The following is a 26,181-nucleotide window of genomic DNA, read 5'->3' as shown; positions in this document are numbered from 1 at the left end:
TTTTTATCTACAGACGCTGCAGGTCGCCTTCCACAGAGGCCGCCATGAACTCCATGGAAGTGTTTTTTACAGTATCTACACTGTAGGGCTTTCCACTTCACAGCCCCTTCTCATTCCCAGGTCTTATACAGACATGAGCGGTGTTCAGTTAGTTACAGACTAAAGCTTAATCTACACACTGGTCCTTTAACAAAAGCACAACAGAGTTCAACAATCTGATTCAGTTGTTCCAGTTATGCAACAAAATCTATCTATCTTGTTTGTAAGAGAGAAATTGTGTTATTTCCTCTCTTAATTCTCTCGCTTTAATATACCTTTATGAGATTATCTTTGATGTGTAAATGTAAAAATGTTGGACAGCAACAGTTAAATTACTGACCTGTTGTGGTTTTTCCACTTCAAATACAAAGAAAGTGACAAAGAGTTCGGTCTAGACCTGCTCTATTTGAAAAGTGTCCTGAGATAACTTCTGTTATGAATTGGCACTATACAAATAAAATTGAATTGAATTGAATTGAATTGAACGCAAAACACATTTAACCAATTTATTGTTCTTTTACAAGTTATAGTTGTAACACAAAAGAGGAAATACTGATATTATTGAGAAGGTTGCCTTTGAGAGCATCTTTCATCAACATAGAAAATGAGGTATTGCACTTTGTATCTGTCCCAAAATTCAAAACTGAGTATAGATATTAGTCCGTTTACTGGGTCAGCTTAGTGAAGGACCTCCACAGGGAAGTCAGCTGCCTCTTCAGGTTCTTGGTGTCGGCGTCCAGCTTGGCCCTCAGCTCCTCTCCCAATGGAGCCAGGTTCTGCTGGATCTCCTGGGTTTTCTGGGTCAGCTGGGTCTCAAAGCTCTGGGCCAGGGGGATCATGCTCCTCTGAAACTCGTCCAGGCTCTGCTCCATCTTCTCCTTCATCTCCTCGGTGTAAGGAACCATCTGGGCCTGCAGCCTGATCATGCTCTCATCCATTTGCCCCTTCAGCTCCTGGGTCTTCTGCAGCAGGACGGCCTTCAGGGTCTCGGAGTCCATGCTGTTGGCGTAGGGGGTCGCGTCCCTCTTCAGCTCCTCCACCTGCCTCTGGAGGTCAGCTACCAGCTCTGTGGCGTAGGGCTGCAGATGGGTTCCCATGGCGGTCAGATCTTTCTCCACGCGGGTCTTCAGCTGCTCGGCCTCCTGGGCAAACTTAGACATGAGGTCTTGGGTGAGAGGAGCCACCTTAGTACGCAGAGCGTCTGTGAGCTTGTTGACGGCGTCGGTGCTCTCGGAGATGAGGGTGCTGCAGAGACAGAAACAGACACACAGGGTAAGTCATGAGGAACTCTTGTTCGTTCTTTATGTATTCATCATCCTCTCTGAGCTGAAACGTGCAACAGAAAATAACAAAAACAAAAACAAAAAGTCAGTAATTTAATGCAAATGTTAAATTTTTTAAAGGCCCTGAAAACATTCTCAATCAGCATACAACCATACACTTTTGAACAGCTTTGGTTATTTCACATTTGAGATTTCTGTTATTCTCTGTTCTTTTCATTGGTTTAAAGTGGGCATGGCATACTTAAGCCATAATTAAATCTGGTGACAGCTAGTGGGTTGATCACTGTCAATCAAACCTGATCAAACAAAGTCCTGATAGAGCAAATTAACTGAGTTTTTGAGCCTTAAACTGTAGCTTTTTTTGTCATAGGATGTTTTCAGGGGCTTTAATTTCCTTTACGGCTTTAGTTTGTGCGTCTTTATCAATTTGAAACTCTTACTTCACTTCCTTGCCCAGCTGGGACTGTCTGATCTGCTTCAGGGAGTCCTCTGCAGTCATGGTTGCCTTGGCAACGTAGTCCCAGAAAACATCTTTCACCATGTCGACCTGCTGCTTGGGCTGGTTTTGCCGCACGATGTTGGCATTGCAGCCGGCTGAAAGGACAGAGGTAAAGGCCATTTAGTGTCACAAGTTGAACACTGAATACTGAAAACTTCAATGATTTTCACCAAAAACTTTCTCACCTGTGAAAACAGCGAGGGCGAGCACCACAAGGACCTTCATGATTGACACTGCAGCTGGAAAGAAACATGCAAAATTATCTCTTTGTGGTTGATTTTCCCACATGTGTCTCATAACCTGAAGAGGGACATTGTCTTACTGGTGTCTTACCTGTGTGGACGAAGCTTGCTGTTCAGTCAGTGAGCTACTGAGTACAGAGTGTGAGTATATATAGGCAGCCGGGTCGTATGGAGGACACACAGGAGCAAAGTCCAGACGCAGAGTGCCGTGCTGTCACTGCTGCTTCCACATCACAACAGTGCTAACGGTGGTGTGTCAGGGACGACATCATCACCGTCTGATGAAACCTCATGTACATTATTAACATCATGTCACTATACATCAGGCAGCTTTAGGAGCAAGATTGTAGCTCAGGTTTTATTTTAATAGTAATAAGATTATGTGACTCTTTCTAGGTCTTTTATCAGAACAAGATAATAAAGTTGGAAAACTGTAGGCCTATATGTGTGTGTATAACTGTGTGTAAAAAAACCCCAATATACTATGCTATATATAGAACTATATACAGTATATATGAATACAAAACATATATTTTGTGTCCTAGCTCTGGTATTTCATTCAGCTTTATATTCGGTTAAAAAGGAATTTATTGATGTTGACGTTGTTGTTGGAAACGTGAGCAAACAAATTAAATTAAAACTCAACATTTCGATTAAAAAACATCTTAAAAATAATAATTATAGTAATAATAAAGACTTGAAAAAGATTCTTCAGCCTTGCTAGTGACTCTGTGAGGCTGTATGTGAGCTAAATGTTACTGTTAGTGTGCTGATATGGTCACAATGTTTATAATCTTCATCAGTTACAGTTTAGCTGGTTAGTGTGATAATATTTACTAATTAGCACCAGGTATAAAGTAAAGGTGAGGCCGATGAGAATGTCATTAGTTTTGCAGGTTTTTGGTTATAAACTGACCTTTCAACTTGTGCAACCATCAACATTTTAATTTGTGTAATTACTTCAGAGGACCACTAAAGTCATTACGTTTCATCCTGAGGGGAAAATGAATCTTTGTACCAAAATTCGTCCAATTGTTGTTGAGACATTTCACTTAAAACCACCAAAGTCACAAAGGTCACCCTGTCCTAATGCAGTTCATAGTTGTTGACCAACAACCCACGCGCCAACATGGCTAAAAACAAAAGAATACAAGGCAGTATAGCACAACATTATTACCATCCCCCACTTTAGTTAACAAGTACCCACCAGTCATAAAATAATACTGAATCAAACTGGTAAAAAAAAAACATATTTCTTCCCCACGAAATCAGACTGTCCTCTACTGGATAATTTGACCTCTTTAAAGTCTTTAAAAAGGATTTAAATAAACAAAAAGAGACGATATTACTTTATTTTGGCGGGTTACAAGCCAAAAAAAGATGCTTCTATTTGTATCAAGATTTAAGATTAAGATATAAGAGGTCAAAACCCGACTCTTTAGCTACGCAGCTAACATATTTAAAAACAAAAAAAGAACATTTAGTTTAATATAGCACATAGTACAAACAATATGCGATTATAATGCTATTCCCCACTTTGGTGTATCTCACCAGTCATAAAATAATACTGAAGTAAACAGGTAGATAATATAACTTATAACATATTTAACTCACACTGGTGAAAAACACTGAGTTTGGGTCCCTCGTATGTATCATGTGTAAACACATTGATGAGTTGTGACAGAGAAACACTCCTGATGAAGATCCTGAGTACAGTACAGATACTGCATTGTTTCTGTTGATTACTCTGTAGTACTCAAGAGGCACAAACACACACATTGATTCACTTAAATGTTCTCAACTTCTGTCGGATGTGAGATGTGAGCCGGACTTTGACCCCCCTGACCTGCAGATTATCGCTTCTGAGGAATGTTACGTTTCCTTATACAGCGATTGTCTCCAGACTGACTGATAAGGCGGAGAAACTACTGATAAACATCCAGCTGTTTGACTCTGACTCACACAGGGACCTTCAAACTAATTATTAGAAGACAGGGAGAAAGCTATGTTCCCAAACATCAGTCCCAACCTTTTTTCCTTAAGAGACCCCTTTTTCTATCATTTAGTAAACTGACTAAGTGACATATTTGATGGATATATGACCCCAAATAGTGAACTCAATAACTGCAGGAAGTTAGAACAATATACATACAGACTTAATGAACTTGTCCCTGATGTTTGGCCATTATTCTATTAGACAATTTACTTTACATTAATTTACAGAAGAAAATGATGAAGCTTTGGCAACCCCTAGTGGGGGACCCGACCCTCAGGTTGGGAACCATTGGTTTAAGTGAAGAGGGAACGATGGCCTTGTTGCCAAAAAATACATAACAGAAGACTTGTTTAGACAGATTTGCTGAGCTAACATGTTGACTCATTACATAAGATTTCTGTATTTTTTTTCTCTAACTGCTGATAATTATACTACGCACTGATTAATATTCTTTAATGACAAAAGGTTAAATGACTAATGAAAGATATGGAATTATCTACAACATTAATATTATTATCATTATTATTGTGTATTATGATTTGTTTAAACTGTTTAAATTTCTCTGTTTCTCGACATCATTGTAAATGAGGGAAACCTCAATGATTCTCATAAATTAAAGGTTTGATTGATTGATTGACTATGTGAAAGTTGTCACTGACAGCGATAAACCCACAGAGAATTATCCTCTGCCTCCACAGCTCCTCTCAGCTCTACTGAGCTTTTATGCACTTTTAAACTGATTGTTTTGTTTTTTAGAGCCTTGCACCTGCTGGTATCATCATCTCATAGGAGGGCCCCTTCAACGTTCAAGTACTACAAGAAAGCACAAATTTTCTTACTGATTACTAACATCATACTTAAAGCTGCAGTAGATAAGTGGCCAGGAACATGAGTCCAGTGGGATGCTAATGGTGTTTCGTATCTGCTGAATGTGCTTGCTTACATGTTTGCCAAAATGCCCCAAAATTACTGCACTTTAAATGCCCAGTAGTCACTGCCTTGTGTTTACCTGCTGCTCGTGATTTTAACCCATTCAGATGCTAGAGAATATGTGTCACGGGATGAGAAGGTGATGGCACTTCACTTAAATTATGACGTGGAGTGACTACGGTGACAAGAATGTGTCCAGCGGGGCAACCAGAGAGGGACTTTACCCTTCAAGATGGCTATAAAATCTCTGAACGCCTGTCTGTACAGCACAAGTCATCAGACACAGAGTGAAGAAGAGACAAGCTGCCTCTGCAAGGTAACTCATTTTATATCATTATAACTAAATTAATTTGTGTTAATTAAATGTTTTTTTTTATAAATTGTAATTTTATTTTCTTTATCCAACAGAGTCAAATCCAATCATGAAGGTACTTGTGGTTCTCGCTCTTGCTGTTTTCTCTGGTGAGTGAATTAAAACTTTATCCATCGAAACCACAACTGGTGAATAAATGTTCCTCTCAAACTCCTGTGCTAAATGTTCTGTTTTATCCGCAGGTTGCAATGCCAACATCCTGTGGAAGGAGCCACCCAAGAGCAATCTGGATATGGTGAAAGATGCTTTCTGGGACTACGTTGCTAAAGCGACTCTGACTGCTGAGGACTCCCTGCAGCAGATCAGACAGTCCGAGCTGGGACAGGAAGTGAAGTAAGAGTCAACATGATAGAGAAGTCTAACTAAATTAGAACTATACATTGTGTTTCAGTTTAATAACTCTTTGTTTCTGTGTCTTTCAGTGCCAGGATCTCTCAGAGCGCCGACACAGTGAATCAGTACGTTGTTTCTCTGCGTACTCAGGTGGCTCCTCTCACCCAGGAGTTCATGACTCGCTTTTCCCAGGAGGCCGAGCAGCTGAAGGCCCGTCTGGATAAAGATCTGACCGCTGTGAGCACTAACATGCAGCCCTACGCCGAGGAGATGGTGGCACATCTCCAGAGGCAGGTGGAGGAGCTGCGGAAGGAGGCAGCCCCCTACGCTGAGGCCATGGACCCCGAGGCCCTGAAGGCCGTCCTGCTGCAGAAGACCCAGGAGCTGAAGGGGCAGCTGGATAAGAGCGTGAGCGAGCTGCAGGCCCAGATGGTTCCCTACACCGAGGAGATGAAGGAGAAGATGGAGCAGAGCCTGGACGAGTTTCAGAGGAGCATGACCCCCTGGCCCAGAGCTTTGAGACCCAGCTGACCCAGAAAACCCAGGAGATCCAGCAGAACCTGGCTCCATTGGGAGAGGAGCTGAGGGCCAAGCTGGACGCCAGCGCTCAGGACCTGCAGGCTCAGCTGTCTGTTCTGTGGGAGTCTTTCAATAAGAAGACCCAGTAAACAGACTCCACACAGCAAATATTTATTCTAACTCTATGTTGTATATTTTATCAAATAAAAATTGAACCACCAAAGTTCAGTCTCAACTTGACTTTTTCACACAAGAGTGACTCTATTTTTATACCATATATGATTACACAAAGGGAGAATTATATAAAGCTTTAAAATACAACACAAACACCGAGACACAACTCACAGAGTCACTTTGTGCAGGATCGTCAGTGTTATTGTGTTTACGCGTTGCTGAGTCGTGTTTCATTCCTGTGTTGGGTTTGCCAGTTTAAAATGAACTCTACTATTAAACATTGAAATACTGCTGAAGTGCCTCTGGTCAACAAACTAAAGCAACCCATCTCCAGATCTTAAATCTGTTCTGTGGTTGGTGAGGTAAATGTTTATTAGTTTTACAAGGATGTGTGATTTTTATTTGCTTCTCTGTGCTCACTCTTAACTTGCACTTTTAACAACCTAATACTAGTTACATCCAGCATTTAAGAATTAGAATGAGCACACTTACATTAAAACAAATCTTTCCTCTATATAAAATAAAAACAAAACTTGAAAACAAATATATAAAAATACATTTTTCTTAATGAGTTATTACCCGTTTCAATAATGTATTTCACATCACAACAGAGGACTAATCAATATATTTATTTACTGTATTAAAATGGATGCAGGGACTCACAATTTAGTAACCTGTTCACTTACTTCTAGGTGCAAGAGTTTAACACATTTGTTAACAACCAAATATCAAACAATCTTTCTTGTTTCTAAAGGATTCATGTTAATGTAATATTAGGATCTAATGGTGAATGAATATTCTATAGTTAGATTCACTTTATTTCAAAACATATTATTCTTACTATTACTAAACTTAACTATTCAAAAGGCCATACGCACTGATATAAATATAAAGTTATCAGATAGAAGCTGCTCTTATTCAGTATTCAAATCATGAGGACATTTAAATTAAATTACCATCTCAGTTACACCAAAAAGACCCTAAACTCTTTCAAAACAGACATTAAACAAACTACAATACAAAAGGAATAACTGGTTTATGACCCCTGATAAAGCTTTAACTATGAATCTTATTTATACTGGATTATTATCTTAAAGTATTTATTATTTTTTTATTGCCTTAGTGATAGCTAAACAGCAACAAGAAAGAGGGGAGAGAGAGGGGATGACAAGCAACAAAGGGCCATAGGTTGGAGTCGAGCAAGGACTCAGCCTTGGCACACGGGGCGCCCGCTCCACCAGCTATCAGGAAGCCCCGGGTGGCCAACCATGGAGGATTGTGGGGGAAAAGATGAATGGAGATGGAGATGTTACTGGAAAATGTTCTCATGTGTCTTTATATGAACTCCAGCAGAGACGAGAGCGACTGAAGGAAACGACCAGACACATGCAGGTTTTGTAAGAAATGGTATTTATCAGTTCCCAAGAGGTATATACAGGTCATATATATACGGTTCCATATGCATGTAACATAAAATAAAAGGCAACAAAACAAGTGATGGATTGTGAACGTGACATGCAGTACAGTACACTCCTTCTTCATAGCTGGTAAACTCGTCTGTAACCAATAAATCACTGTTAAACAAGCAAATGGCAACGATTTCATTCACTGCACACCAAGACAGATTTTACAGTAAAAAAAAACCAAACAGGAATAAAATTCAAAACCGGAGCAACAGGCACTGAACTCAGTGACAAAAACAAAGAGCTCTGTAATGTCTCTTAATGTGTTACGTCTTTCTACCGTCTATTGGTTTGTGTCGAGAGTCCACAGTCAACAAATCGCTGAACAACCACATTATTTTGTTACGCTTCTGATCAATCAGGCGATTCGTCTTATAGGATTAAATGCATTAGATTTACCTTTCTATTCACCACATTTGATGAAACATGATCTGGGAAACCAATAACAGGACAATGGCCTAATCGGGTGACAGATTGAGTTGATGGGACACACAGTCGTGTACATGGCATAGTCTGTTCGTCCAAAGTGAGTCTGTCCATTCTGTGAAAACCGGCTGCAGGTCGATAACCCGCCACTCCGTCAACCTAACCGATGGTGACGCCAAAACCGCACTGGAACTTGTTCTTGCGGTGGTTGAGGAAGGTGCAGAGGACCAGAGAGAGCGGCAGCGGGAGCAGCTTCTTTTCTAACGTTGCGCCAACTACCCAGTTACTGTCTACTGAACCTGGAAGAGGAGCAGGAGACAGAATATTAGAAGGGTCTGTTATAAAAGAGGACACAGATCTGAAGATATATATCCCTGTGCACTCCTGTTTTATCATTTGTTAAAGGAGCAGTGTTTAGGGTTTGGTGGCATCTAGTGGTAAAGTAAACAGCTTATTCTAAAATGTAATAAAAACATAAAAGATTCCTGTATTCAGGTGATTATACACTTATAAAAACATACCTATGAATATTATATTCCTGCCGATAGTCTGCACCTTTACAAAAATCTAATTTAAAAGGTCATATTTTTTTGAAAAACTGTCAGTTTCAAAATCAATCAAATATAAATCATTTGAATGACATTTCACAGGCAATGTCAAAGCTCAATAATGATTCTTAAATCAAAAGTTCAACATGTCAGTCTTGACTGGACGTATAAACACAACAAAGACACAAACTGTACAGTCACCTGCTATTAAATCTTAACAGTGGCTTGTAAAAAGTAGATCTGACTAAAGATTGATTTTCCTCTGTAATCTATAACAAACAACTCTAACTAAATACTAAAAAGATCCAGACTTTGTACAGCTTATTGTGCAGGATTAACACTGTGGTAATGGCTGTTTATATAAGTATTTCCCCTGGAATGGAGCTCATACACATCGTACCTTTAAACAGTAAATTGGCTTTAGGCACATCTAGCTGGTAGCCGAATGAAACACTGGTGTCTTGCATGCGGGTGCTCGCCTCAAACTCCACGCCGAGCTGCAACTGTTGAAGAGCAGCAGACGGTTAAATACATGAGAAATCCATGTAAGACACACCTGCCTTACAACTGTTATCATTCTACTTCACCAGAGTCGGCAACAAAGTTACCTGCTCGTTGGCTTTGTGATAGTATGAAGCATGAGCGCCTGCCGAACCGAGAGTCAACGTGGCGATGTAGTTACTGCCTGTGCGGAGGGACCACGGGTCAATACAGGTTTAATACCAACAGACAAAAGAAGAGTGGATTCATCCATAACAACAACCTGTGTCTCACCTGTGTATCTCCCAACTAAAGACATCACTGTGCCTTCCTCTCCTGGCCTGCGGTGGTAAACCAGCTCCCCTCCCAGAGCCAGAGCCGGCGTTACGGACTGGAGGTAGTGTGTTACAACGATACCTGACAGGTGGACGACAAGAGGCGTTCAGGTTCAGAACAAATCTGTGTTTTCGGGTTAAATTAGATATCTACTTTCAGTAAAATTACAAAAAACATCTATGCAAAGAAAGTAATTTCAGTCTTGAGTCTGCAGATTGGATTCCTGGCTGAAGACCTACCAGAGCCCACGAGGACGTCTGGGTTTCCAAGTGTAACTGTTGCAGTAAAATCTTCTCCCCTGATCTCAGCGTCGCCTTGCCAGTTCACAAACTTGTTCTGTTGTGTCTGAGAACATGTGGACAAAGTTAACATCACAGCCCTGACTGATATTATCAACAGCTGATAATCAGTTTTAACATTTATAGAAAACATACAAATATTTATGAACTGTTTAATTTGGCTACTTTAAGAATTATGTGAGACATTTTACATTGTAAATCTAAATTAATTTAATTTAATTTAAGCATTATGACCATAAAAAGGTCCAACACACACACAGAGAAAAAATATGTTGGAGCTTTACCTGGAAGGCTAGTTTGGATCGTACTGTGCTGCTGATCTGGTGGATGATCTGGGCGTTAAGGCTGCCACTGTTGTCCATGTCTCCCACCATGACGGGGAAAAACTGAACAAACAGCAGTTCATTTATGTTACAGTTCACATACAAGAGAAAATATAAAACGTCTTACAGATGGGACTAATGCAGCATACCTCTGCTGGACCCATCTGCTTCAATCCAACGTATGTGGCACCAAACCTGTAGGTGGAATCTCCCATGGTGCTCAGCAGCACAGTGTGATTCACCTTAAAAAGGACAAAACATTTTTTTTAAATGTATCTTTGACACATTTGCAGTTTGCTTTATTTGATCTGATCCATAGAGACAAACATCAGACTAAAATCTTACAGAAAAATGTGAGCTCTTGAGACGTAGTCCAGCTTTATTTTGTCAAATAATTAATCAACTGTTCAGATTTTTGTTGATAAAAACGAATTTAACTGACCTGGAAGTGGTTGCTAAGGCCCTTGTTGACAACTAGCCTGACGCCTTCCATCTGCATAGGGAAAACCTCTGAGAAGAAAACCAGACACAGATGAGACACATAGGAGATCAACACCAGGTAGTACAGACACTTTACAACACTCAAACCAGTACAGTCAGTATAACACAAGGCTCTTAAGGTACTTGACAGGAAGCCAAACACTCATCACCATTGTTAGAAATCAGAATTTACTGAGCTGGGATAATCTTATCAAATTTACAAAGGCTTGTCTTGTCTATAAGACTCGGTTTAAAGATTAAAATCTATTTAAAATCACAGTTTAAAGACCACACTTTGTCGTATTATGTATTACTGTCCTTGTACACTGACCTGTAATTTTAAACTGTGTTCATAAATAAATAAAAATAACTACAATTGTGCCGTTCTGACAAACAAGGTGCCTCTTTACATCTCTACCCAGTTCTACATTTTAGTGAACAGTTTATAGGACGTAAGACTGATTTATCTCCATTTACCTTTGCACTTGCGATGACACTCATCAAAAGCACCCGGGTTAGGCAAAGAACCTTCTGCTTCCTGCTGCTGTCCCGACGCCGCCTCCGGGGAGGGTATAACTGAGGAAACTGGAGGCATCCCGAAGCCTGGCGGCACCGTCAACCCCGGGACGGCAGCACCACCAGAGGCTGGTGGTGGAGGGTTGGGGGAGCTGGCAGCCAAAACACTGCCCATTCTGGCAGAGAGAAATTAAGAGATGGAGAGAGAGAGAGAAAGAGTGACAGACTGGGTTAAAACCACGAGAGAATATATGATAAAATACTCTGGTACACTGACATTAAAGAAATGTATTTCAGCCACACTATACCTAATCAATAAGTGTGACTGATGCAGGCAGATTAAATAATCCATAAGTGTAACGTGACTTCACATGTAAAGCTGAGGGGCTCGCCAGAGAGGGATTTAAAGAAAAATAGAAAAGAAGAAGCAGCGGCCAAGATAAACTCTTTTTATTCCCCAGTTTATGTCCAACCACAAATATTCTGGATTCTACATTTCACATAATTTCATTAGACCATCCACGCCTGGTTTATACCCGTGGGTTTCTAACTGCAGACCTTCAGTTAAAAATTAGTGGTTATAAATAGTTTACAATGCAGCAGTCTGAGCACAGAGGATGATCACGTTAGGGTTAAACATACAGTGCACTGACAATACAGCATTATATCCATTACTCTTTGGTTTACCTTGTATAACCGATTATGGAGATATGACCTGTTTTTTCAGACACTTTTATATTATTTAATATCAAGTCAGATAAATTAAAGCTTTTAGAAATATCTGATGTCGACGTGAGCGCTTTGCAAGTCAGAAACGGGCAATTCCAGTAATTCCCGCACACAATAAAGCTTTTAATAGCTCTTTATTTTTAATCACTCAATCTGTCTATATTTGGCACAGGCGGCTACATGGGACAGGCATTTAAATTCCTTTAGCATAAAACTCTTCCTCTGCAAAGATGGGAAATAAAGTATATAAATCTAAATACTTTCAAATTGCTTATTTAAAGCAGAACAAATATCACTTTGTATAAAATGTAGGCTGCAGACGAAACAGATCCTCATTTGATACGTTGGTGCTCGTGGTTTCTGTAAAAACTGTGGATGAGTTAAACATCATAATAATACATAATTACACAAGAGAGATCACAAACCTATTTAGATATATACACTATTAAACCTTACAGTTACTGATGTATGTGTAGTTTTTTTTTTTTGTTCTGTGCAACATCCAATTACATCTGTGTACATGCAACTCTTATTATATCTACTTACTCTACTCTATTTCTTACTTTATGTGTATTTTTCTTAGGTGTTGTGTTGCATCTGGAGCTGCAGCAGCAAGTGATCAATAAAGTCTAAACACCCTGATCACATCTTTATTCCAGCAGAACTCAGAAAAAGCATCTCGCACACACAAACAAAGGTGAAGTGAAACAGGGCCACAGGGTGAGTAATGCATCCCATAATGAGAGCACAATGAGGCGGAGTGGCCCTTTAACCTTTCACATGAAGTTAAAACAGCAGCGCGACAAAAACAGACAGAAAATAATAAACAACAACAGCAGCACGTGACGGAAACAGGTGAGACAACAGCGAACAGCCGCTTCTTCTATCTACAGCACGAGTTTAATTATTTAATTATTTAAATATTTAATATAATGAATGAAAACCTGTCTCACCTACAAGCCACTGGGAAACTCAGCTAGGCTAGCTTCTGCGAGCGGCAGCAAACAGCCGTTGAACTAACGGTCGCCGCCGGTAACGGACGCCAACGGACACTCTGTCGCACGGCAACAGCCGAATAAAACCGGCTCACGCGTTGGGGAGTGTCCGGTAAAGTCTCCGGTTATATAAAACTCAGCGGTAACGAGAAAGATACTCACGTTGTGGTTTCCAGAGGACGATGCAGCCGGAAGTTGAAGCCAAGTAGCACCGAAGAAGAAGAAGAAGAAGAAGAAGCGTGACGCCGGGACCCGCCTTTTTTTTTTTTTTTTTTTTTTTTTGTCAAGACGCGTTGTGATTGGATGCCGCACCACGACGCTCGAAAATGATTGGCGGAAACACCTGTCACTCATTAATCGTGCGCGAAGAGTCGGAGGCGTGGCTTTGTCCCCGATGATGTCACGCTCGAACTCAAACGCTATTTGCTAAGCGACGTGCACGCAGCTGTAAGGGGGCGGGGCGTTGTGTTCTGAGGCTGCCGATTGGCGGAGGGCCTCGACGTCAGCCGCAAACAGCAGAGCGGGTCACGTGGAAATTCTTTCAAGGTCAAACGGTGGCCCGGAGGGCTCGTTGCAACCGGTCGCTTTATGAAAACACGTTGTAGTTGAAGCCTCTCGTCTCTTCCTCCAGCGACAGCTCACAAAGCAGTTAAATTCAAATTAATATATTATCGATTATTGGCATTTACATTGACAAAGCAAGTGTGAAATAAAAACTATAAATGTAAACAAGGAATTTTTTTTTTTCTGTTAAAAATACACAGTATATATACAAAGGTAAAAAAATAACCTAAAATACTGAACTAATAATATTTATTTACAGAGCACTTTTTAAAACTAACGTTTCAAAGTGCTTTACAAATAAATTATAAGATCATCAAGAAATAAAAATAGAATAATAAAATAAAGTGTTTTAAAGTATGTTTTTACTTCCTAAATGTTTTTTTTTTTTTTTTATCTTAATTTTCTGCTTGAAAATTAAGATAAAAAAAAAACATACTTCCAAACCTTAATTTTTTTAAAATGTTTTAGTGGATTTTGAAGGAAAAAAATGTGTTTGTTCTGTAAGTACAGTACGTCTATGTAAAGAGAACAGTGTAAATAGCCAGTGCAGGTGTATACAGGTGATCTTCGTGTTGGACACCCTTCTCCTCACAGATCTCTCTGCTGTGTTTGCACATTGCTCGTATTTCGCCCAGAGGATAAGGAAGTCTGCTGTTTTCACCATACGGCAACCAACGAGGGGCCAGTGTGCACACCTGTGGTACGAGGTGAACGTAGTGAAGTTAAACCACACTGCCTCTGAACGTCATTATGTGTGCGTGTCACCTGTTGACGGGAGTGTAGATCAATAAACAGAAGAGTTAAACCCGGTTTTCTGTGGTTGAATCATAACCTCTCTCCCCTTCGACTGTCAACAATAAGCTTCACAAGATTCATTGCAGGGCTGTTCATATAACTCCCCTCCCACCCTCTGGGCATTTTTAATGCCCTCTGCTGCCTCAAAGTTTCCATTAAGTACAGCAAACAGACTTTAGATGACAGCTTCATTATAAACCTTTAAGGCCCAGCAGCCACCGCCTGCAGGTTTTCTGTATATACATTTGAATAAAACACATTATTTAGGTTATGTATCACATTATATATTTGAATTGTGACAATGCAGTTAAACAGAGGAGTAAAAAAAAAAAGAGACCAGAGTGTAAATTTAAGTTCAATTTATTGAATTTTATAACCCCTGCATGTATTTCCACGTTACAACAGTAGAGGACGTTGAGACGTCTGGTGCCTCTTCAATGCATTTCGTAAGAAAAGACAAAAAAAAGGGAAACAAAACAATGAAAGAATGACATTTTTGCAGTACCACCCAATCATTACTGAGTTTTATTCTAATGACACGATAAAAGGAAATCATGGGACAGTGAGGGAGGAAAATAAACTGACATCCTAAAACATGGATAGTCCAGGGTTTTTTTTTTTTTTTTTTAGGCTATTAAAGTCCAAAATGATTCAACTCACTTGAACGCGGGGCTGATAAACTGTTTCTGGGAGAAGCACGGCCACCGAGGTACCAATTAGTACAAAGAAGACTGAACAACTCAAATAATAAAAACTGTGACTACAGGAGGGGGTTTACGGAAAAAGAAACATAACCTTTTACGTATGACAGATCAACTGAAACAACATTTTTTAAATCAAGCCAATTTTGAATCACTGTATCACGACTCCTTCCAATCCATGTTGTAATAAAAATAAAAAAATACTGTTGCAACTTTATCCCCAGCTACATTGAAACTAAAATAAATTGAGAGCCAATTAGTCTTAACACCACTGTTGTCTATCCGTGTTGCAAAAGGGGGGAAATACTGTTGTAACTGTACCCTCAGCTTACTACAACAATTCTGCTGAGCTCATCATTAAAGTCTGGCTGAAATCACCTGAAAGCGTGGGTGAGTCTACATTAGTGCAGCAAATTAAGAGATCCAATTCAATTTAGCTATGCACAGTAGAAATATTAAGGGTAGTTCAGCCATTAATACTAGTTTAGGTGTTGACATTTTTTTTTCCTTCATCAATTTAGAATTTGGAGAATCCCAAAACCGTCCATTTTGTACCCAAATCCTCACCCTTTCCAATTATTTATCTCTTTTTATGTATTTAACAGTTACCCTTTTCGAACAGGTTTTTAAACAAATATCCCTCCCTCCCTCCCTCCCCTCCCCCCTATCAGCACTCCTGACTCCACAGGTCAGAGAGAGCACACACACACACACACACAAAAAGACGTCATGACAACACCAGATGACAAAATTAACCGAATAACTCAACATTCAGAACTGCATTCATCAGAATCTCCTTTGTGGCCGCAGACGCAACGAGTTTAATGCAGCTTAAAAGAAAAACGTCGGCTTATACAGCTCAAGTTTTGCAGCTTCAGACAAGTTCTATGGTGGATGATTAAACTGTTCTTATCCAAAGTTAAGCTTTAAGTCTCAAAGAGCCTCTTTGCAGCCATTGTTTAGCGATGTTGCCTTATTCTCGGGATAACTGATACAACATGTGAGTGGAGCTACAAAAATAAAGTTGGAATAAGAAGGTAGTTTTTCTTTTAAGCTGTTGAGCATTTTGGGAGCCGATTCCAGGCAAAAGTCTGCTGTCTGATATTTAGTGAATGAACACAGCCAGGAAATGTGTGTGTGTGTGATCACAGAGGAGATGATGGAATGATTGTCAGGGATGTGATCAGCAACATAAAACATAAAAAAAAACAAAAAACTGAAAAGTGGAAATTTGTCATTAGAAACTGGAACTCCTGGAGGAAACGGGAGATGAAGGAGCATAAAAAAAAAAAAAAATCACATCCCTGACGACTGTAAACATCCATACTGATTATTTAAGACATCGTACACTGCCAACAAAAAACACAAGACCCACATGAACACACGCACAAAAAAAAAAAAAAAAAAAATAGACGAGTCTATTACGCTTACATGCAGACTCAAACTGACAACAGGTCAGTTCCTTTGTTTCTTATTCCAAATTACCCATCATGCACACCAGTAACCCAGGTTTTCTCCGGTTACTGGTGTGAGGTCTGATTTCTGTTAATCCAGACATCCACTGACGGGCGTTTAGTTGAAGCTGCATGTAAACGTAATAATTCTTAACAAAAACGCAGCCGGTCAGCTTCAAACATACATCTCATGTCCTTTCTCTCTCTCTCACTCAAACACACACTCACACACTCCTCACTCAAACACCCACCTTATCTCTCTCTCTCATACACTCACACGACATTCTCCTTTTTTGGTTTTGCTTCAATGTAAATCCTGAAAATCTATTTCAAGGAAAAAAATAAAAAAGGAAAATAAAATAAAAATCGACCTCTTCCACCGACCATGAAGCAAAGTATTTTCTTTTTTTTTTGTATAATTGTAAACGACTAGTGTAAACAATGAATCATTTACAATTTTTGTTTCCTCAAAAATGATTCATAACACCTCGTATTAAAGATTGCCCTAGTGGAAAATGGATTGAGTTGCTGAAAACAAATCATAGCACTCTGATCATCCGTCACACAAACATGGAACAGGGTTCAAGAAGATCACAGTGCTTCAACGCGTTCCAGGAACTCTCTCCTGTATAACTTAACGCTCTCTCTGGCACTTAAAAACACGAAGCAAACCAGGTATTTCGCGTACTTTTTGGGGGGGAAACAAACTTTAAATCAAAGCTTTTGTCTTTGCTTTAAGTACCAGAGAGAAGGAAAGATTCAAGATGCCCAGAGAGCATCCGATAAAACACTTGGCTTCTGCAAACCCACCCAAAATAAACCAGAAGTTACCCAGTGCTAAAGCCTTACAGTCCCCCCCCTTCACACTGCTTTAAGCAACATCAAAAATAAATCTTAAAAAGCAAAAATACTTTCTTTTTTATGTCTTTTTTTTTAAGCATTACTGACGCTCTTGTAAGGGGAGGACAAAAACAAAGAACTCACAGCTGCCTGTTCAAAGATGCTACAATTTCGCTTTCAAAACACAGAGCCCACCCCTCACCAAAGATAATCCTCACATTTCTTTTTTTTGTTTAGATTCATAAAACATAGCTGTGTCGGGGGAAAAACAAACAAAAATAAAATGGTACCGCTGCTGCTGCACAAAGAAACTCTGACATTTAGTTTTTCCTAATTTTTAGTCGTAGTTCAATTGAGGGTCAGTGTGATCCTGTACAGGGTGAGCGGGTTGCGTCACGCTGCTGTCCCGTCAATCCATTTAATAAGAAGTTTCTAATGCAACAGCAGCAATACAAGTGACAGCTGTCAAGAGCTGGGCATTCAACCACTGGGCTATAGAGAGTGTACATTCACCAACTTCAATTCTTGTCCTGACGGGGGAAGATTTCAAAAGTTTAACCTCAGGATTTGCTCCTGTAATTAATTCCATCTAATATTTCCACAATGTAACTGAATCTGATGCAGTTGGGGGAAAGAAAAAAAAAATATTCAAACTATTGTTTTGCACCAACTTCTATAAAAAACATTTTTACTCTTTGGACCTGAAGTGCATATCAGCTTAGGAATGGCAAAATCAAAACTGTTCTGAACCGGTCTCTGATGCATTAGTCCTGTGCGTAGCTGCGTGCAGGAGAGGAAACCAGCGTTTCATCCACCAGGTACAGTGGTCGATGGGTTTATAGTATTCACCAGCCCAATATAATTTTATCTTAATGTAAAAAGAACAGCCATAATGTAAGAGCATGAGGCTGCTTTTCGTTTCCCATGCCGTTTGTGTGTTTGCAGGCTAACATCCATGAATCCGTATGGGGGCTTGTGTCTTTAGCCGTCTTCTCGTATTAACTCCGCTCATGTATTATTCATAGTGAAAAGGGAAAAACAGTCACGCAGTATTTAAATAAAGCTGCCCTTTTTTTTATTGCAACGTTCACATTTAAAATAAACGTTCACATTCAGGATGGTTTTTAAAGAGTTTGAGCCGTGTTCCAACACATCTCTCAGCAGAAGAGTGAGTGTGTGTGTGTGTATGTGTGTGTGTGCATGTGTGTTGTCGTTTTCCCTTGCATAATGGATGTTTAAATAAACTCGGGTTGCTATTAAATTCATATCGTTTGTGCTCGTACTCTGCTGCATGACAGAAGACAGCAGGCTATGAATGGATGAGTGCACATGGGAGTAAGTAAGGCACTTAAGTGACAACAACAGTGTAAGTGACGATGGCTGGTGTAAGTGCACCATTGTAACATTAAAAACAGACCAAACCTTGCTGCTGGCAATGAAAACAGTCTCCTAGGACGACAGGTTCAAAACAGTTTTGATACTCCCTTGCAGTGCTGTCTAACCAAGATAAATTTTAGGAAAAAATACGCTAAGCTCATAAGCAGGATGCATGGCCCGTTCTGAGTTTGGTGCAAAACAATATAGTTCAACTTTCTCAGTTAATTAAAATAAAAAGAATGAGGCAGCTCTCTTTGAGGAAAAAAGCAAAGGAAAGGCGAAAACAAAATAAAAATAAAATAAAAACAGCCTTTACATCCATTCGACAGGCTCTGAAAACGAGTGAGAAATGTGAAAGTGAAGAGTTGCCTGAAGCCTGTGCGCAAGCGCTGATGTCTGTGCAAAAGCCCGGTGTGTCCTGCCGTCCTGGAGGGAAGATAAAAGCTCAGATTAGGACGACGGGTTTTACTTTTTTCTTGCAATCAAAGTCTAAAAATTATAAAAGCATCTCACCTGTTTTAGGTGCTGTCCTGGTGGTGTCCTGGCTTCTCCTCAACCTCCTCCACGTCACAGTCGGCGCCAGACGAGTGGTACTCGGCCACGTACAGGCTCTTGTCGATGCTGCCTGGAATGGGCTTGATGTCGGTCACCAGCTGGTCTTCGATGGCCTTCAGGTTGAATCTGTCCTCTGATGTGATCAGGTTGATGGCCAAGCCCAGGTGACCAAACCTCCCTGAGAGCGAGAGAATCAAAGTTAATTAATGTACTGCGTCCAGGAAAGAGAGAAACCACAGAGAAAAGCAAACAGGGCAGACAGAGCTCTGTAATCTCACAGGAAGAACTAGTACAACATAAACATTGCTTTATTCATCAATCTGAATGACTTGTATTAAAAAGAAGCTCCCAAATCTTTTGTTTACGTTCAGGTTTATGTTCCGTTTCCACAAATGAGAGACAGTGAAGGTTAAAAAAAAACAACAAAGCAGTGCACATTCATTAAGGAGAAAACAGCGTACCTGATCTTCCAATACGATGGAGGTAAGTCTCAGCATTCTTAGGGAAGTCGAAGTTGATGACGACATTGACGGCCTGGATGTCAATACCTCTGGTGAAGAGATCTATTGGAAGAGAGCAGAAAATTAGATTTTAATCTCCGATAACCTCTGTGGCTTTTCTGGATAACATCAGACTGCTCTGTTTTGAAATGTGAGAGTAAACAGAAACTCACCAGTGCAGACCAGGTTTCTGCAAAGCCCATTTCTGAAATCGTGGAACACACGGTTTCTATATTCCTGAAAACAAAACAAACACATGAAAAGGTTACAGATGAGAATATTACGAAAAAACATTAAAAACACTCAAAGCAGCCTTAAAGATTTACTGGTCATTTTGCTGTTAGTATACATTTTTAATGTTATGATTATTTATTATTGTGGTTATTTTCAGTTTATATTGGCATCATTTACTAAAAGGAATTTACATATTTATATAATTTGTGACGGCTATAAATACATATGTTTATATGTTTTTAGCATCTTCAAGAAAGGAAAACAAGGGGAGTGAGAGGGTGGTATGTCCTCAGCTGGAATCGAACCGGGGATAATAATTAATTCTAATTTGCTCTAATTATATTTGAAATAATCAAGCAGCAAAACAGTTACTATATATATATATATATATATTTTTTTTTTTTTTTATTTATTATTTTTTTATTTTTATTTTTTTTTTGACATTGAAAGGCATATGGCAACATTTCTCTCAGCTGTGCTTCATCCTCACCTGCATCATCTTGGCATGGATGTAGAAGCAGGAGTAGCCCAGCTGAGTGATCTTCTTGGCCAAGAGCTCCACCCTCTGAGTGGAGTTACAGAAGATAATCGACTGGTTGATCTGAAGCTGTGACGGAGAGAGAAGAGAAGAGAGGGAACGTGAGTCTGTGGTCTGATTCTGATCAAAATCCTAAACTGGCCGAAATGCTGTTAAAAGAGGAATTGGAGCAGGATGTTAGAGATGTTCTAGGTTTAATAAATTCCACCCAGAGATGCAGCTAGTTTTTTTTACAACCACTATAAACACAATGCTGTACTTTATTTGTGTTTATGACCTAGAATCATACACAAAGGGTTATGCATTGTGAAAAGTGCCTTTGTGGCTGCACAGACGTGTGAATATGGAGTTGGTCAGTTACCCTGGAGAACAGCGTGTTGAGGCAGTGGACTTTCTGCCTCTCGGTGACGTAGGCGTAGTACTGAGTAATGCCCTTCAGAGTCAGTTCCTCCATCAGGTTTATCTCATAGGGTTTCTGAAGGTGCTTGGCCTGTAGCAAGGACACAGTAAATAGGTTAAAGTGTGCACTTTAAAACAGCAAAGTACACAGCAGAGTTTTCATGTACAAGCATATAGGTCGTCCCTTAACTAAGTAATGACGTGTATTTTGGTGCACTGTAAGAGTTTAATACCAGCTTAGAGAAATCAGAAGTATTACCAAATGCAGTCTGTGTTATTACATTCCAGAGGACATTGCAGAAGACTTTTACAGACCATCTAAACAATCAAATCCTACGACTGTTAGCTGAACCGCTTCAGACGAAGGCAGCCCTTGAAAAGTGTGCAACAGACTAACACAAACACAGATCTGGGCGCAGTGTGAGAACAGCTTGGTCTGCAGTGCGAGCCATTTGGTGCCAAGTGGCCCTGAGCCATCGGGGTGGTGCAGCAATTAGCCGACTACTCACCATGAACTTCTGCACGCTGATGGGGAAGGTTGCAGAGTAGAGCAGGATCTGCCTGTTCTTCGCCAGGAAGCTGATGATATCCTCGATGAGCACCACAAAATCCTGAGACAGCAGCTTATCCGCCTGAGAGGAAACAGAGATTTAACCCGAAGCAGGGAACCAGTATGAAAGGCATTTTGATGAACATGAAATTACACAGTTCTAGCAGATAGTATTTTTTATTGGTTTTATTCATGTTTACCTCATCCATCACCATCATCTGGACTCTATCCACCTTTGCCACTCCCTTCTTTATCAAGTCCAGGATCCTACCAGGGGTGGCAATGACCACATGCACTGATGTAGAAAACAGGAGAGAATTACACTCGGGCAAAAAGTTGAAAAAACATTTAAATATATTATCCTTTTATTTGTATTATTTACCCCATTAAAATGCACAAAACCTGACCCCCATAAGCCGACACATGCAGATTGGACTAATTTCTGATAGAGTGTTTGTTTATCATCACATGGTGTGTGTGTGTAGTGGGCAGTAGCTGTTTTCTGGACACTGGCCATACGTAGGTCAGTGAGACACACTGTGGATTCTTACCGGTCTCATCCAGGCGCATGATGTCATCTCGCAGGTTGGTGCCCCCGGTGGTGGCCATGACTTTAACTCCGCCCAGGTGTTTGCTGATCTGGATGGAGATCTGGCTCACCTGTAGTGCCAGCTCACGGGTGGGCACCATGACAAGTGCTAGGGGGCGTAAAGAAGGTACAGGTTACAAATATGGCAGATGGGAAAGAATTTGGAGACAAGAGAGGATGCACGTGAGAAGAAAAATGAGCTAGCGGTGAAAGGAACAAGGGACAAAAGTGAGGAGGGAGAGGCTCGTTAGAAAGGTAACTATATAAAACTACGTCTCACCCTGTATGTGGTCCTTTTTCAGGTCTATTCTCTCCAGCAGTGGGATGAGATAGGCTCCACTTTTCCCTGTTCCGTTCTTAGCCCGAGCCAGAATGTCCCGTCCAGACAGGGCGATGGGAATGCTCTCCTCCTGCAAGGAAACCAAAACATTACCTCACCTGTTAATCGTTCACGGTAGTAAGATACTTAAATAATAATGCTGCAACTATTCTCTCCTCTACATTATGATTTCTGCACTCCAGCACTGACATTACGTTGTATAATCTGACCTTTTTATTCAATAGGCTGTAGAAAGTCTGTGTTTCAGCATTAAATACACAAGCATTTCATTAAAATTAAATAAGTTAAAATACACTTGTGCCGAGTCAAACAAGTTCGAAAAACATGTCTATCTGCCACAATAACTACGGGACATCACGGTTGTCTAGTGGTTAAACTACGGTGTCCCTGGTTTGATTCAACAACGGTTGTGATCTTCCAGCGACCTTTATCTGATGTCCACATCTCTACTGTAACCGATCCAACAGAAGCAAAATGAACCGTACCTGGATAGGGGAAGGTTTCTCCCAACCCATCTCAAAGATGCCCATCAGGAGTTCTCTTTTGAGACAGTAATCTTCAAATTCATTCCCCTTAGTGGACGTCACATCCTACAGTAGACACAGAATGGGTTAGGATGACAGTAGAAAGCTGGTTTTAAGCCAAAGATCTGAGAATCATCAAGAGACTCACTGAGGTTTTGACCCTGTTGTCTTTGGGAGGGAGCTTTAGGCTCTTTTTCCAGTCATCTCCAAACTTGATGCCTCCTCCGTCCTGAGAGGCACCACCTCCTATCTGGGGTGCTCCCAAAGCCTTTCCTTGAGTTGTGGGTGCTGGCTGGACTGAAGCTGGTTTGGTCTGTCCTCTGAGCTGCCCATTCTGCTTGTTCAGTCCCATGACGACTGGGCCAACGTTTTCTGTTCTGGCGGTTGCCATTTTTCCTGTTTTGCTTGCTTTTGTTTTTGTTGTTTTTTTTTTCTTCAAAGTATTAGATTTTTGCCTCTTAGGTTTTTCTTTTTAAAAAGTCTCTTCAAAAGTAAAAAAGTTTAATAAAGCATTAACAAACAATATTCTCTATTCTTCTTAAGTCCAAAGCTTTCACAACAGAAGTCAATTTGTGGTATTTACATATACACATGTACGTGCAGTTCGGTCCCCTTCAACAACAGAGTGACTGACGTACAAGAACAACAAAAAAAAGAAACACGTTTATACACAAGAGCTCTTCAAAATGAAGAGAAATTTGCATTCATATGCATGAATATACTTGCCCACAATATAGAAAAATTATATGTGAACAAGTATCAAAGCGGTTCAAGTCCTGAAATAGAACAACTAAGGCAATCTGAACTTGGGGAACAGCTTCTTCAATATAATCTTAGTTCAACACTTAAACTTCTGTTTCTAAATTGAACAATATTTCCTGTTTTCACTTTGAGTCCATAAGAGTTGCTCAATATCCCTGTCCTTGAAAAAAAGGATGTCCAACTTTGTACAAGTCTTTCCCCAAAATCATATAGTCTATAATGCTCTCCGTTTATTTCCACTGTGTGGATATGTGTCGCTCCACGCTTGAGAAAAACTGGATCCTGAAATCAAATCATACAAGGGGTTATCTAGTCCAAAGCCAAAAAGCTTTCCACCCCTTTTGAGTCCTCAGTGTACGTTTCCTGTTTCCTCTCTCCTCCAGGTGTTCGACCCTCTCTCCCCAGACACCACAGGTCTTCAGGTCGGTGCGTGAAGTGTGCGAGTGTGGCCGTGATCAACCCGCTGCCTCCTCAAAGTCAGCCAACAACTCAAACTTGTCACCTAAAAATAAAAGAAATCCAACCAAAATGTTTTAAAGTAAACCCCGAGCAGTCGACTGATCGCTCAGGCAATCAATAAAAAAAAAAAACTCTGCTCTAATTTTAATATTTATACGGTTTTATATCATAAAATAAGATTAGAGATGTGCTGTTGCTTTTCCATCTGGTCAATAAAATATCAGAAAATTGTATAATTAATTTCCTAAAGCCCGATTTATTTGTCCCAATGGTCCAAAAAACAACTCGTCAATCTAATAATCATCCGCTCGATACAAATAGTTGTTTTTTTTTCACCTCGTTTTAGATTTTAATTGTTTTTTTTCTTCCTCCTTAAAAACAAACAACAAAAGACACAATAACTTTGCAGATGTTAAACACACTCCCACATCTGTACCGTCTCATCACTGCGGCTCCTTCTTCTCATTGGGGATACTAAAGGAAAAGGATTTTACACATTTCATGTAGATGAGCGGTTGTTTGTGGTCCTCAGCAGCTGTACATCCCCCACGTAATAATAGTTGTAATTTAAAATCTCAAATTGTAGATTAATTTAGGTGTTTGTTTGTTTTTTTGCATCGTTTTAAAATGTATAATCAAATTAAATGATTTAATCTATTGATCATCCAGCAAAGAGATTCCCCCTCTCAGATTGTTTAAGATTTATTTTAGAGGCCTTTAAAAGATAAACTATTTATAAAGAAGGAAAAAGGGAAATTACAGAAACAAATACATCTTTTTATCTCCGGTAACTTCAGTTTCTAAAAAGATAAAAGCAGTAAAAAGGCTTTCACAGCTCACTCACGCTAATTCCTTAAAGGGTTTTTAGTTTGAGGTTGCACAGGTGAATTTGCCAGGTGGCAGATTAGTGAAGTTAAAACTACCTGGAGTTAAAATAAGACCTACAGAGAAAGAAAAAAAAAAAAGACTCCAGGTCGAACAAATCTGTACAAAAACAGATTAAATACGTCGTTAAATTAAATTACAGCTCCCCCAGAAACAATCAACACTTTGTTAAATGTTTGTTAAATGTTAAAAAGAGTCGCTTTGTGCAGGAGTTTGGTCACATTAGCTTCAGACTGCGACTCAAGAGAAACAACACGAGCAGCGTCAGACTGGAGGCTAAAGCCAGGGTTAGCTCGATGCTAACAGCAGCATTTATAAAAACACTTTTAATCCGCTTTTAAAATCACAAAATAAAAAACTCGCACACGGCGTTAACGTTGCTGTTCTTTGTGTTTTTTATTTATATCTGTATCACGGCGCAATTAGCTCGCTCGTTAGCCTCGGGGAGCTAATTTAGCACAAATAACTCCACTCGCTAACGTTAGCCGCTAACCAGCTAGCCGCTAACCGCTAACCAGCTCACAAAAAACAACTACGGGTGTTTTCTTTTTTAACGGAAACTACGCGGTTCCACGTCATCGCAGACCTACCTTAGGTTGTTTGTTGTTTCACAAGGGATGCTCGGTGTGCGGCCGATCAGCTACTTTCTTCACAATTCGCTTTAATATCTGAATTTTACTTGAAATAAATCGCCTCTATTGTGTTTCTTCTTCCTTTAAATCAACATGGTCGCCCTCTTCTTCGTCTGCTCTTCCTCGGCGGCTCTCCCCCCCTCCTGTTTATTACATGTGAGACTCTACGACGCTGCTGCCCCCCTGCGGTCACTCCTGCTCACTGCTGCTGGGGGAGGGGGGGGTTATAGATTATTTTAAACTGTTTATATTGTTTATTTTATTTTATTTTTTTAAATGTGTAGTGAGAGTTTGTAAAAAAATATATTTTATGTTCCTTATGTGAATCACAAAAGTCTATTTAATAAGCTTTAGATCCTTATAAGTAGTAATCGTGTATAATTTATGCTGTATATTATATCTTTATACTTTCTGGATGTATTTTTTTTTTTTGGTTCATTTCAAGCAGTTTGTTCTATTAATTTCAGTCCATCAGGAAAATCAATAAGATGTCTCTTGAA

At 39.9% G+C, this 26,181-nt stretch overlaps 4 protein-coding genes across 5 annotated transcripts; 1 reads left to right on the top strand and 3 right to left on the bottom strand.

Annotated features, from left to right (window-relative positions):
* Nucleotides 1-531: 531 nt before the first annotated feature.
* Nucleotides 532-2,254, bottom strand: LOC127358447 (apolipoprotein A-IV-like). The gene is made up of 4 exons (XM_051391560.1): nucleotides 2,155-2,254; nucleotides 2,007-2,060; nucleotides 1,763-1,916; nucleotides 532-1,284 (listed from the first exon to the last, which is right to left on the bottom strand). Exons 2-4 carry the CDS (start codon nucleotides 2,044-2,046, stop codon nucleotides 705-707), a joined length of 774 nt encoding a protein of 257 aa, XP_051247520.1. The 5' UTR covers nucleotides 2,047-2,060; nucleotides 2,155-2,254; the 3' UTR covers nucleotides 532-704.
* Nucleotides 2,255-5,243: 2,989 nt separating this feature from the next.
* LOC127358448 (apolipoprotein A-IV-like) lies at nucleotides 5,244-6,437 on the top strand. The gene is given in 5 exon segments (XM_051391561.1): nucleotides 5,244-5,305; nucleotides 5,398-5,451; nucleotides 5,545-5,695; nucleotides 5,785-6,197; nucleotides 6,200-6,437. Coding segments are annotated over 4 exon segments (768 nt in total). The 5' UTR covers nucleotides 5,244-5,305; nucleotides 5,398-5,411; the 3' UTR covers nucleotides 6,364-6,437.
* A 1,344-nt stretch (nucleotides 6,438-7,781) lies between these two features.
* On the bottom strand, nucleotides 7,782-13,267 carry tomm40l (translocase of outer mitochondrial membrane 40 homolog, like). Of its 2 annotated transcripts, none has more exons than XM_051391537.1 (10): nucleotides 13,146-13,267; nucleotides 11,221-11,435; nucleotides 10,706-10,773; nucleotides 10,413-10,505; nucleotides 10,225-10,326; nucleotides 9,881-9,986; nucleotides 9,600-9,722; nucleotides 9,434-9,510; nucleotides 9,226-9,328; nucleotides 7,782-8,576 (listed from the first exon to the last, which is right to left on the bottom strand). In XM_051391537.1, exons 2-10 carry the CDS (start codon nucleotides 11,432-11,434, stop codon nucleotides 8,437-8,439), a joined length of 1,026 nt encoding a protein of 341 aa, XP_051247497.1. In that variant the 5' UTR covers nucleotide 11,435; nucleotides 13,146-13,267; the 3' UTR covers nucleotides 7,782-8,436. The 2 variants fall into 2 exon arrangements, with proteins under 2 accessions (XP_051247497.1, XP_051247496.1); XM_051391536.1 differs by lacking the exon at nucleotides 13,146-13,267 and adding an exon at nucleotides 12,942-13,126.
* Nucleotides 13,268-14,686: 1,419 nt separating this feature from the next.
* LOC127358425 (probable ATP-dependent RNA helicase ddx6) lies at nucleotides 14,687-25,807 on the bottom strand. Its single transcript, XM_051391519.1, has 13 exons — nucleotides 25,640-25,807; nucleotides 23,092-24,207; nucleotides 22,905-23,009; nucleotides 22,360-22,489; nucleotides 22,042-22,188; nucleotides 21,691-21,785; nucleotides 21,450-21,572; nucleotides 20,903-21,031; nucleotides 20,494-20,610; nucleotides 19,943-20,006; nucleotides 19,731-19,832; nucleotides 19,228-19,447; nucleotides 14,687-19,140 (listed from the first exon to the last, which is right to left on the bottom strand). Exons 2-12 carry the CDS (start codon nucleotides 23,332-23,334, stop codon nucleotides 19,233-19,235), a joined length of 1,470 nt encoding a protein of 489 aa, XP_051247479.1. The 5' UTR covers nucleotides 23,335-24,207; nucleotides 25,640-25,807; the 3' UTR covers nucleotides 14,687-19,140; nucleotides 19,228-19,232.
* Between the last annotated feature and the right edge of the window lie 374 nt (nucleotides 25,808-26,181).

This window comes from Dicentrarchus labrax, unplaced genomic scaffold (assembly GCF_905237075.1).
Source record: "Dicentrarchus labrax unplaced genomic scaffold, dlabrax2021, whole genome shotgun sequence".
Lineage (NCBI taxonomy): Eukaryota > Metazoa > Chordata > Actinopteri > Moronidae > Dicentrarchus > Dicentrarchus labrax.
Note: the sequence above shows the minus strand (reverse complement) of the source record. Positions and strands in the feature narration are given on the sequence as shown.